The sequence below is a fragment of the Bombina bombina genome, chromosome 6, assembly GCF_027579735.1.
Source record: "Bombina bombina isolate aBomBom1 chromosome 6, aBomBom1.pri, whole genome shotgun sequence".
Taxonomy (NCBI): Eukaryota; Metazoa; Chordata; class Amphibia; order Anura; family Bombinatoridae; genus Bombina; species Bombina bombina.
The window spans coordinates 117,796,172-117,808,215 of NC_069504.1; the positions used below are offsets into that span (position 1 = coordinate 117,796,172).

The window sequence follows — 12,044 nt, forward strand, 5'->3', positions numbered from 1 at the left end:
TGTCATATGTCATTTGAAATGTCATTGATGATGTTAGATTACGTGATGTCAAACATTATTACAGTTATGATGTCATTGGCATGGCATTTGTCATGTCATTAATTATGTCATCAGTGATGTCACAATAATCTCTCAGGGGGTAAAGTGTTTAAGTTTTGAACATTTCAATAAAAACAATAGATAAACTGGCATTAATTATGGTTTGTGCCCAATTTCATTAAAGAGTTATATATTAAAAATAAAACCCATTAGTGTTATAAGTAGAGGTTTATGAATAATTGTAACATTTTTAGTTATATATATACTTCTTAAACCTCTAGATACCTGGGCTTTAATCTGATTTCTATTTATTTATATATTTATTAGTCCGCAAACTGTTATTACTTGTAATATACTTCATATTAAAACCCCTTATCAACTCTATTTTACAGGAGTTGACCTTTTATCTAGTTCAAAATTTTGTGTTTCTTGAAAGCATTTTTCCACCCCATTCCAATTAATTTTTATTTGCCATTCCAATCCACTTTCATTTATCAGTAATTTTTTTTTTTTGGTGGCAACTCAATCAATTTAAAGTGAGGCTATTTGAACTTGTTGAGCTGCAGGAAAAATGTTTCTAAGGCTTTTCATGGTTGTTAGTGCTCTTAAAATAGATAAATAAAAAATAACCATGAATTGGAAAAAAAACCTACAAAAACTTGTAGAATGTTTTTTGTACACATCTTAAAATTGACTTTCAATATCTCAAAAATTACTTAACCGGCGCCAAGCCGGATTTCCCGCACGGCTATTGACTAAGAGGTGGAAACTTCGCCTCTTAGCCAAATAGTGTTCTGCCGTGAGCTGCCTTAGCAGCTCAGTGTGGCGAACGCTGCAAACAAATAAAGGAGCTTTCAGCATTAAGTATTTTATACTTCATAACTGAAAGTTCCCTTTATTTGTTCCACTGGGAAATCCTAGCGTTTCACAAATGCTAGGATTTACCATCAATTTAAATGTTTCAATTTTGTAGTGATTGCAAATAAATCACATATACCAAATTTCTGTAAAAAGAAATTTGGGTTTCATATCCCTTTAATCCCATTAACAGTGATAAGTAGAACTAAATAATAAACACACTCACACACACATATATCTTTATCAAGATTGAAGTAAGAGATTACTAACCCTCTTTCTAGGATTCCAATAACCTGTACATTAAATCTTTTACGAAAATCAAATGCATATGAGATCCCAGTTGCGAGAACTGTCTATAAGAAAACAAAATATTTCAATTTATTTTTTAAATATGCTTTGAAGTATAATGCATTTTTAAACATTAAAGTGTATTGTATAATGCAGAATGATAAAGCTTTAATGCAGTGTTTCTGTCTGCACATATAGGGCTAGATTTATTATAGCTGAGGCGTACAGGGTCGCGTATACGTGCCCCTGTACGCCTCAGCTCACCTGTGGTGGGGCGAAATTACCCGCAGGTATTTGGTATTGCACACGAGAGCAATTTTGGGCTCGCGTGCAATCCCGCCCCCTGCCCGCGCACAGCCAATCACGCGCGGGCAGGAGCTGTCAATCTCCTCAGTCGTACTCGACCGAGGAGATTGAATTTCGCCAGTTTAGAGGTGGCAAATAGATTAGGGAAGCAGCGGTCTGGTGACCGCTGCTTGATAAATCACGGCGAGCAAGTTCTTGCGAGAACTTGCTGCCGTAGGGCTGCCGTAGGGGCTTGATAAATCTAGCCCATAGTTCTGTTTAACCCTACCTAAAGTTCATAGAATAGTTCCATTTAATTCAGATCTATGCTCTAATCCTTGGGTATGACCCTGCCTGTTTTACCAGAATTTGTTTATGGAAATTAACTGCAGTTTAATCTCAGATTTGCTTGCTGAATTGTGATTTAACAACCTGACACAGTGTGCTCCAATCTTGCAATCCCTTTTCTTCCAGCTAGTTTGTCTACCATTTAATGGACTTAGTTTATGCTACCAGATTGCTTCATCATTGCGGTATCTCTTGTTCCATCTACCTTTGTTTAATTTACAGGACTGAACTCATACAGTCTTGCCCTTTTATAATTAACAGGTTCACTAATCTCTAATATGCTAAGTAAAAGACAGATCAGCATAATCTAAGTCTTAACTTATTCTGAAACTCAAATCACACAAGAGGTCATTGTATAGCCCACCTATACATTTTCCCACATAAAACCTGAATTACCAGCATTCTATATGGCCATGGAAATGGGCTACAAAATGCCTCATTAATTTGCTTTAAATGTTGTTTTTAACATGTATTCCCTCTTGCCAGTGCAGTGATGCTCAAGAGAGCTTTTACGCATTACAAGAGACAGAAGAGTACATAATACCTACAAATATCTGCTGGCTGATTTCTGGGATATGACAGGTTAAGAGCTTGTAGGCAGTGGCATTTTGTATGCAGGACTGTGCTTGGGAGGTAGAGTTGTATGGAGAGGTGGGGGTTATAGGCAGTATGTGGGCATGTCTAGGAGCCCTGTCTGCATGGCCCAGTCAGTCTTTTGAAACCAAGACACAGAGGGGTTTTGGGCAACAAGTGGCCATACCTCCTGACCTGTGACCCAACCCTGTGGGTCGATTGAGGGGTTTGCCACAACAAGAAACATCACATGTGGACAGCTGTTTTGACCTTATAAGGGCTCAGCAGCATATGATGGATTCTTGCTTGCTATATACTAAGGGCTAGATTAGAAGGGAAGCATTATTTAATGCTTCCACTCAAGCATTAACTCCGCTAAAAATATGTTTTTTTTGTGCGCGTTGGGTTGTTCTTGTATTACAAGTTAAAAGTAAACTGTTTTTGCTTGCACGCTAACCCAATGAGCGTAAAAAGCCCAAACTTACAATATCATGTGGGTGATAACGTATTCCCCCATAGAAGTTAATGGAGCAAAAAAAGTAGAAATAAACCCTTACACCCTACTCGCACGTAAACCAGATTGCATATTCTAAAGGGGGCCAAACCGACATGAAAATATGAATATTTCACATTTCAATGTTCTTGACATAGCAGAATATGTTATATTTATTCAAAAATACACATTTCTACATATATCTGATGGTATTCTACACAAATATATGTTTATACCTCTATATATATATATATATTATATATATATATATATATATATGATTATAAATAGGTATAGATATATACATATAATATATATATATATATATATATATATATATATATATATATATATATATACATATATATATATATATATAGGAATATCTATTTATAAATATTTAGAACATATTCCCCTATGTGAAGAACAGTGAAATGTAAAATATTTTCATTATATACAATGTTAAACATTTTAATAAATATGAATATTGCATCAATATGCTTTTTCACATTTTAATCTACTTGACTGCAAAGGGATCCAATACACTTATATACATTATCTCACAAAAGTGAGTACACATTTTTGTAAATATTTTATTATATCTTTTCATGTGACATGGCTGTGTGCTGACTTATTTTGAGGGGACAGCAAATGTACCCTGTTATACAGGCTGTACACTCACTACTTTACATTGTAGCAAAGTGTAATTTCTTCAGTGTTGTCAGATGAAAAGATGTAATAAAATATTTACAAAAATGTGAGGGGTGTACTCACTTTTGTGAGATACTGTATATGTCTATATGTGTGTACATATGTGTTTATGTGCTTATATGTGTATATATGTCTGTAAATACATAAATACACATATAAATACATATGTATGTACACCACACACATATATATATATATATATATATATAAAAATATATATATATACACATATATATATATATATATAAATATATATATGTATATATATAGATGCATGCATATGTATGTATCCCAAATTTAAAACCCTTTGCCTGCCTTTTTTTTCTTCTTCTAACCTCATATGAGACCTCATATCTTTAAGCCCTTATAACTTTTTTAAATAATATTTATTAGATGGTTTTATTATGAGTGTAACTGTACTTTGTAATCTACTTTTGTTGTGTTAACCCTATGAGTGTTAAATCCGATAGGTGCAAACACCCGTGATAAACCCCTTATCGGCCCTAAATCTGGTATAGGGATTCCAAACCAGTCTCAATATGAGGAAAAAGCTCTCCACCTTGAGTATAATAGCAAACAATGGGGCATATGTATCAAGCTCTGTATGAAGCAGCGGTCACAAAGACTGGTGCTCCATAACCCTGTCCGCCTGCTCTGAGCAGGCGGACACACATCGCCGGAAATCAACCCGATCGATTACGATCGGGTTGATTGACACCCCCCTGCTGGCGGCCCATTGACCGCGAGTCTGCAGGGGCGGTGTTGTGAGCTGCTGGTGCAATGCTGAATACGGCGAGCGTATTGCTCGCCGTATTCAGAGAGGTCTGGCAGACCTGATCCGCAGTGTCGGATCAGGTCCGCCAGACCATGATAACTAGAGGCCAATAAATCATTGTGCAGCTCATATGTACATTTTCCTACAGAAACCACAGTTTTCCCCAACTTTCAATAGCTCTTTCACAATTTCCCAGTCAGGGTAGTGCAACGTGTCATCCTTCATCTAAGAAATGTGCAAAAATATTGTATAAGATATATTTTGTGTTCTACCTACCATAATAAGCTCGATAGGGATTGGTATAGGAATTTTTGATTTGTAACGTTCGTTCACTTCTTTGACAATGAAAACCACAACCATAATGATAATCGATGTGACAAGATCTGCAATGTTGGTGCCTGTAATCTTTAATATGATGTCTTTTAAGGTCTGTAATAAATCAGTTATCACATTAATATGTGGTTATTTTACAGTCAGATAACAAAAATTTCAGTATCAAGTACTTTGTAGTTAATATCACATTCAGTGATATTCTGACATAAACTTTGCCCTAGTGATTTATTTATTGTTGCTGAACTAAAATGCATAGTATCACCATCTACAGTGAATTCTGAAGTATTGCAGAGGGGCTGTGCTTTACTGTATATTTTAATAGAATTCATCTTTTCAAAAGATTTTGTTCTAGAAACATTTCATGAATAATAAATAATTACACTTTAAGCACTGTTCAGATGAGATTATCTAAAAAGATCTATTAGTACTGTGAGGTCCTGAACAGCTTTATAGAAAGGCAAAATTTAGCAATAGAGGTGTGAATCTTGCTTAAAGGGACTGTTATCAAATTTGCTTCATTCTCTTGGTATCTTTTATTGAAGAATACAACTAGGTAGGCTCATAAGTGCTCTATACGAATCATAAAAGTTTAATTTTGACTTTACTGTCCCTTTAAGTGAGCACCTTACATGTCTGTATGTGAAGGAGGGAAACATACATTACAATACAGTGCTCTAAAAAATTTATGAAAGTATCAAATTAAAATCATAAAGTACACATTAAAAAATATATTAATAGTATGCTTTACAATTTATATTAAAAAGTGCTCATTTAAATTACGCAGCAAAATTCTTAAAGAAATAATCATTTTTTAATGTACACAGTAAAAAATATAAAGTGAAATTATAAAATATAAAGTGACAGTTTTTTAAAAATTACAAAATGTAAAGCGTACTTTATTTTTCTTGTAAAATAAGTCTTGCAGCCTTGGTGAGTGAGCTCAAACTGTGTCTGATGTTTTCTCACAGACCTTTGTAATATAATGTATTTTTTTAATATTTCCCTCTGTTCTTTTGGATTTTTTTTTTTTAAGTGAACAATGCATGCCCTTGTGAGGGCTAAATTTGCACATTGGCTGTAATTGGCTGAGGTAGGAGTGCATTATCTTGAATCGAGCGATGAAAGGATTGTTGCGTATAAGGCTAATGCGTGTGCTCAATCGCAATTTTTCAAAACTTGTAATAGCTGAGTAATGGAAATTGTTTGCGAAATGTTCACATCTCGTGCAGAAAACTCATAACGGGCGACTTGTAATCTTGCCCAAAGTGTTTACTATCCCTTTAAGAGTGGGTGGGGATATGCTTACACTAAGATGGTGCCTAAGTAAAGTTCCTCTCAACTTTTTTCTAGTGCCTGTTTGAGACGGATTTAATTCTGCATCACAGACAGCCTTGACACAGAGGACTCTTATATAGACATTGCTTTTATCTGACTTAATAAATACCAAATATATAAATCCAGTAGACATTAATTATTATTCAACATTTTAAATGAGTGGTTAACTTAATGAAGTGGTATATTTGCACATCTCATTTACACAATTCAGTAATACCGCTAGTGTCTGGAGCAATTTATATTTTTTTATTTTGATACCTTACTTTAATTACAGCGCATATATACACATTCTTCTACCTTTCAAATTTGAATAATAACATTATTAAGCTTAAAATATAGTAGTTATAATGAGACAGAGTATCATTAAAGTATCAAAGTCCTCTATCTGCTTTATTGTTATTAATCTACTACTGGTCAGAAAACTAGACACATGTTACTTACATAAAAGAAGGCCAGAGGTCCACTGAAGTTCGCTACTTTAATTCCGAGGAGGAATTTTATTTGAGACACAGAAACCTGAACAGCTGCACCTGTGGTGAATCCGCTTATTAAGGGATCCGATAAATAGATTACTATGAAACCAATTTGTAGTAACCCCAAAGCCAGCTACAAAGGACAATAAATATCCATTAGTAATATTCAAAACCAATACAATTATTTAAAATTATTTAGTTACAAAATATATTTATTCAAAGCCTATACGTTGAAATCCTTTTGGAGGTAGGAATAATTCAAAAGTTCATCAAAAGAGCCATATAAAAACATTATAAAGAAGCTCTGGTGATTTTGTTTTATTCATTTTCTAAGTATTTCTCATCCTTTTTAATTATTAAAACTTTTAAAAATGTTAAATGTGAAGAACTATAAGATATGGAGGGGTATGGTTGCAGATATTTTAACAGACAGTCATGGAAGCACAAATAAGCAGAAATAAAGCATGACCAGCGCTGCGGAATCTGTTGGCGCTCTACAAATAACCGATAATAATAATGATGACTGTATTGACAATACAGCAACTGCCAAATGTGTTTTAAAAAATGTTTTTCTTTTTCATTTAAAGGGACACTGAACCCAAATTTTTTCTATCGTGATTCAGATAGAGCATGCAATTTTAAGCAACTTTCTAATTTACTCCTATTATCAAATTCTTTTCATTCTCTTGGTATCTTTATTTGAAATGAAAGAATGTAAGTTTAGATGCCGGCCCATTTTTGGTGAACATACTGTGTTGTTCTTGCTGATTGGTGGGTAAATTCACCTACCAATAAACAAGTGCTTTCCATGGTTCTGAACCAAAAAATAGCTTAAATGCCTTCTTTTTCAAATAAAGAAAGCAAGAGAACAAAGAAAAATTGATAAAATGAGTAAATTAGAAAGTTGTTTAAAATTGTATGCTCTATCTGAATCACGGGGAAAACAAATTTGGGTTCAGTGTCTCTTTAACCATTAAGATCAATTTATGACACGCGTGTAAATCACAATTTCATATGATTTTCAAACATGCTCCACTCAAAAAAGGCAAAATTCATGCAAAATTCTGTTTGTAAGGTGTTTACTGATAAAATTGAATGCAGCTATTAATTTGGATTTTAATGGGCTTGAATATGAAAACTTCAAATGAAGCTGTAAATATTTTGTATACAGATGCACAAAAAATTAATTGAAAATCTGCTAGAGCGTAATACATTGTATATTATATTAATATACATAATTATGACTATTCTGAAAGTTAAAATAATCTGGGAAAGCTAATTAATTGTATTTTATTTTAATAATTATTCTGGAAGTTATAATAATTTAAGATCGTAAATTAAGTTTGTCTATTTTCCTTTTAGTAAGTATCCATAATCCCAGGTGATAATTTATATAAATTAATTCAGAAAGAATCATACTTTAACAAATAAAATTATATTTAACAACAGACATGCTCACATTTTTTTTTTTTATTTAAAATGCATATGAAATGAATAAATGGAATATTGAAATAATTAAAAAATGCATAGTTAAATCTTATTAAAACTGTGGAAATTTGTAAAAATTTGTACTTATAATACAGAATTTAAAAAAGTTCAAATTGTCCCTTATTGACTCTTTATTCTCAATAAATAAACCACCAAATATTTATACAGTTTTCCTATGCAAAAAAAAAATATTCATTATAGTTTCTTCAATGAACATAATTTGTCTGTGTTTTATAAAAACAAAATTTTAAAATAAAGAATGCATTTTGGCATCTGGACAGCAAGGGTTAAACAGAATTTTGTAAGGGCTACTGCTGTAAATGTATCTTTGAAATAATGTTTTTGAAATATTTTGCCAAATAATACCTAACCATGCTAAATTTTAGGATTCATTTAATTAAATAAACAATGTAGTCAGATTTTAACATCTTAAATCTAAAATATAGTGAACAAATTGGTTACCTGAAAAATCCCTGCAAGGACCGTCACAGTTCCTGCAACAATAACCCTTTTCTCAGCAATTGATAGGCCTTCTGTTTCATTTGTCATATTGAAGAGCACTGTGTCAGTTCCATTTACCATTCCATTGCTAATATCTGGAACTAATCGCAGTACGACTGTCCCTACCATCAAACTCAAAACAGGAAAAGGACCTGCAAAATAATAATAATAAAAAAAAAAAAGATAAATTCTCAAGTTGTTTTAAACTTGATTTGTTTGTGCTTATATCATGTAATTATACCATCACTGTCTGATGCCAACATGTATGAAATCTATGAGGAACACCAAGCCACCGAGCTCTACCAGCAATAATAGGGTTAACTCTAATCCATGGTATCGACTCCTGATAACAAGGTTTCAGTTTTGGCCAATATGGAAAGCGTGTTTTTCCCGGATCAAGCCAATAAAAGTCAACTAGAAACATGTTTTCAGTTGTTAAGGACTTATTGCTTAATTATTTTATTGACACTTTTAAAAAATTTTAAAGTATTTTTGGGATTTCTATTTTCTTGCTTTACCTGCAGATGATTCTGTTGTATGAGATATCAAGTATTATATACATATGAAAATGTGTGTCCTGCTCACTGCAAATGCTACAGTAGTGATGAATAGAGCTTTAATGAATCCATGTATACAAAGTTGTCTGTAGCCATGTCAGAGTGTTTTGCACATGGGCAACATTATAGAATTATTCCACATTGTCTTGTTAAAAAATATAAAGAAAATGGATTGTAATTGCTAAAAACATTATGGCTTCATGTTAAAAAACAGACCTTTTTTTGGAAGCTGAAAATGCGTTATCGGCTCAGAAACACAGCCAAAAACCTAATATTGTGATCACATTGAAACCAATAGAGCCCTTATTTGCCAAAAATCCACTAAATAAAAATTAGACGAGAGTTTCTAATCAACACATTAATATTGTTAATGCCAATAACAATTTAAAAAAATAGTAGTAAATCCACTGAAAACAAATCAGCCGAGAGTTTCTAACCAACACATTAATGTTGTTAATGCCGATCACAATTAACAAAAATAGTTTTAACTATACGTTTATTAAAATCCATAATAGCAAAAATAAGGAGGAAAAACATTTTCTGACTCGGTTTTTACTTTTTAAGGTTTGCAGTAACTAAACTATATTTACAAGTAGGGTTTATGCAATCAACAATTACACGGAATTCCAAAAATAAGCTCTTCTTCAATGAGGTGAGGTTTCCACCTCTAAACCTACAGCCTTGCATGTCAACTGACATCCTAGCACGGCTAGAGGTTGAAGCGTCACCTCATTGGTAAAGGAGCAATGTGCCATTGGCGGCCAGAGGCGTTGATTTTAGCAATATACACAGCACAGAAAGGGTGAGTTTAGCTCCCTTTTTTTACTAATTGATGACAGAGACTAGAGTTTATTTTTAGTGATGGTAAATTCTAGTGTTTGTTATACACTTGGATTTACCATCACTTTAAGGAGAATGCCAAATCAAATATTCTGTAACTATAATAGTGTGTTGATGACATATTTTAATATAAAGTCTAAGCTAAACTAAACTATTAACTGCATCTTATTTCTGAATTTTTCAAGGGTTTGTATGTATTTAAGTGTAGCAAAGAAAAGAGAAAATACGATGGCACTACTGGTATTGTGTCAATATTCCCAGTTAACTGTCCCTGGTTGTAAGGGTTAAACTTCTGCTCACCTAGTAACTCCACCCTTTTTACCTATATCAGTACCAGCACACCTGCAGACAAGTGCTTGGTAATTTGTTTTGTTCCTGAACTGCACGCTGTGCATATGGATTAACTTTGTTTGCCTTCTCTCCTAACTTGGATTATAAGTATAGGACGTCCTATTTCTCAAATTACTCTGAGCCTCAGATTCTAAGGAATCCTCTTCTATAATTCCCTTTGCAAAGAGAACTTTCATAATTACCCTCTGAACAGCTTCCAACTAAGGATTCAGCTGTTCCACCTCTCCCTTGCATAAACTGAACGCTGCTACAATTCTGCTGTCAGCATATCCTGTGCTGACAGGCAGATTCACACTGTCTATTCAGAGGTAGGAGCTGCACACACAGCCATCACGCTACCTAGTGCTGACAGGCAGATACACACTGGGTATTCAGAGGTAGGAGCTGCGCTGTGTATCATCACTCTCTCCAGTAACCCCTACTGTGCTGGACTGGTACTAACTTGGCATTTATACTTCTACCTATTACTTCTCTGTACTTATCTGACATCCAATATGCTCAGACCAAAGGTGAAGTCACCAACACTTTTAGCACAACCTCAGATCTCTATACCATCTGACAAATATCAGACCTGAGTATTTACCACCTACTAATTAAAATCACTTTATTACTTGAGCGTACCTGAACAATAGCTACGCTCCTAAAGAAGGTGAAACAACAACCACTTTTGTAAAACAATTCTGCAGCTGAGGTCTAGATCCCAGCTCTAATCTTACATATTACCAAGCCCCCAAAATGGACCCAGCAGAATTGCCACAAGTGGTGTATAATCTTTCTCAGAGAGTGGACCAGCTCTCACAGGGACTCAGGGAGCTTCAAGTTGAGAACCAGACCTTAAGAGGTATAATAAGGGACTCCCTCACTCCAACAGCATCCTCTTCAGAGCCTACCATAGAACCTCAAGTCTCGCTGCCTGATACCTTCTCAGGTAATCGCAAGAATTATAGACATTTCAAAAATGCTTGCACTCTGTTATTTCAATTGAAGCCAAAAACCTAAAGTACAGATAAAATCAAAGTACTAACTATGATATCTTTCTTACGTGGCGAACCAAGGGTGTGGGCGGATACACTGTATGAGGCCAATGATCCAGTCTTAACCTCCTTCCCACAATTTCTTGCTACAATGTATGAACTTTATGTTGATTCTAACTTACAGTTAACTGCAGAATCCAATATGAGAGGCCTCAAACAAGGCCGAAGACAGGTTGAAGATTATATTACGGAATTCAAACTGTATTCAACCGACTTGCAGTGGAACGCCATTGCGCTAAAAAATCAATACAGGATAGGCCTGTCAGATCCTATTAAGGATGAGCTAGCCCGTGTAGAGCTTCCTGATACCTTGGAAGGATTAATGAAGCTGACGATACAAATAGATTGTAGGCTGCGAGAGAGGAGAAGTGAGAGGGGTACGCCAGAAAGCACATCTAAACTCTCAAATTATGCAAGACCAGCAACTTCCTGCAAGAATACGGTTGAACCTATGGACATAGGTGTGATTAGAGGTCCCCTTACCTCAGAAGAATGGAACCGAAGGAGAACACAGTACCTCTGTATGTACTGCGCAAATCCCAGCCACACCGTAAAAGAGTGTCCAGTACTTCAAAAATCAAGGAAAAGTAAGTTCCATCACATTCACACTGCACATACCTGTCAGAGCAATTCCACCTATTGTTATCTCTCTCTCCATTTACAGTGGGACCAAAACAGACTGACGACTAATGCCTTAGTAGACAGCGGAGCTTACGGCAACTATATAGATAAAGATGTTGTAGCTGTCAATAAAATTCCTTT

General features: G+C 34.4%; 1 protein-coding gene across 1 annotated transcript in view; it reads right to left on the reverse strand.

The window, feature by feature from the left end:
* LOC128662695 (chloride anion exchanger-like) overlaps window positions 1-12,044 on the reverse strand; it is a 160,065-nt gene that overhangs the window by 76,397 nt on the left and 71,624 nt on the right. Inside the window, exons 5-8 of the mRNA XM_053716581.1 lie at window positions 8,462-8,652; window positions 6,480-6,644; window positions 4,647-4,799; window positions 1,168-1,250 (exon numbers count right to left, since the gene is read on the reverse strand). Coding sequence (XP_053572556.1) covers window positions 1,168-1,250; window positions 4,647-4,799; window positions 6,480-6,644; window positions 8,462-8,652 — 592 coding nt within the window. The remainder of the gene's footprint in view (window positions 1-1,167; window positions 1,251-4,646; window positions 4,800-6,479; window positions 6,645-8,461; window positions 8,653-12,044) is intronic.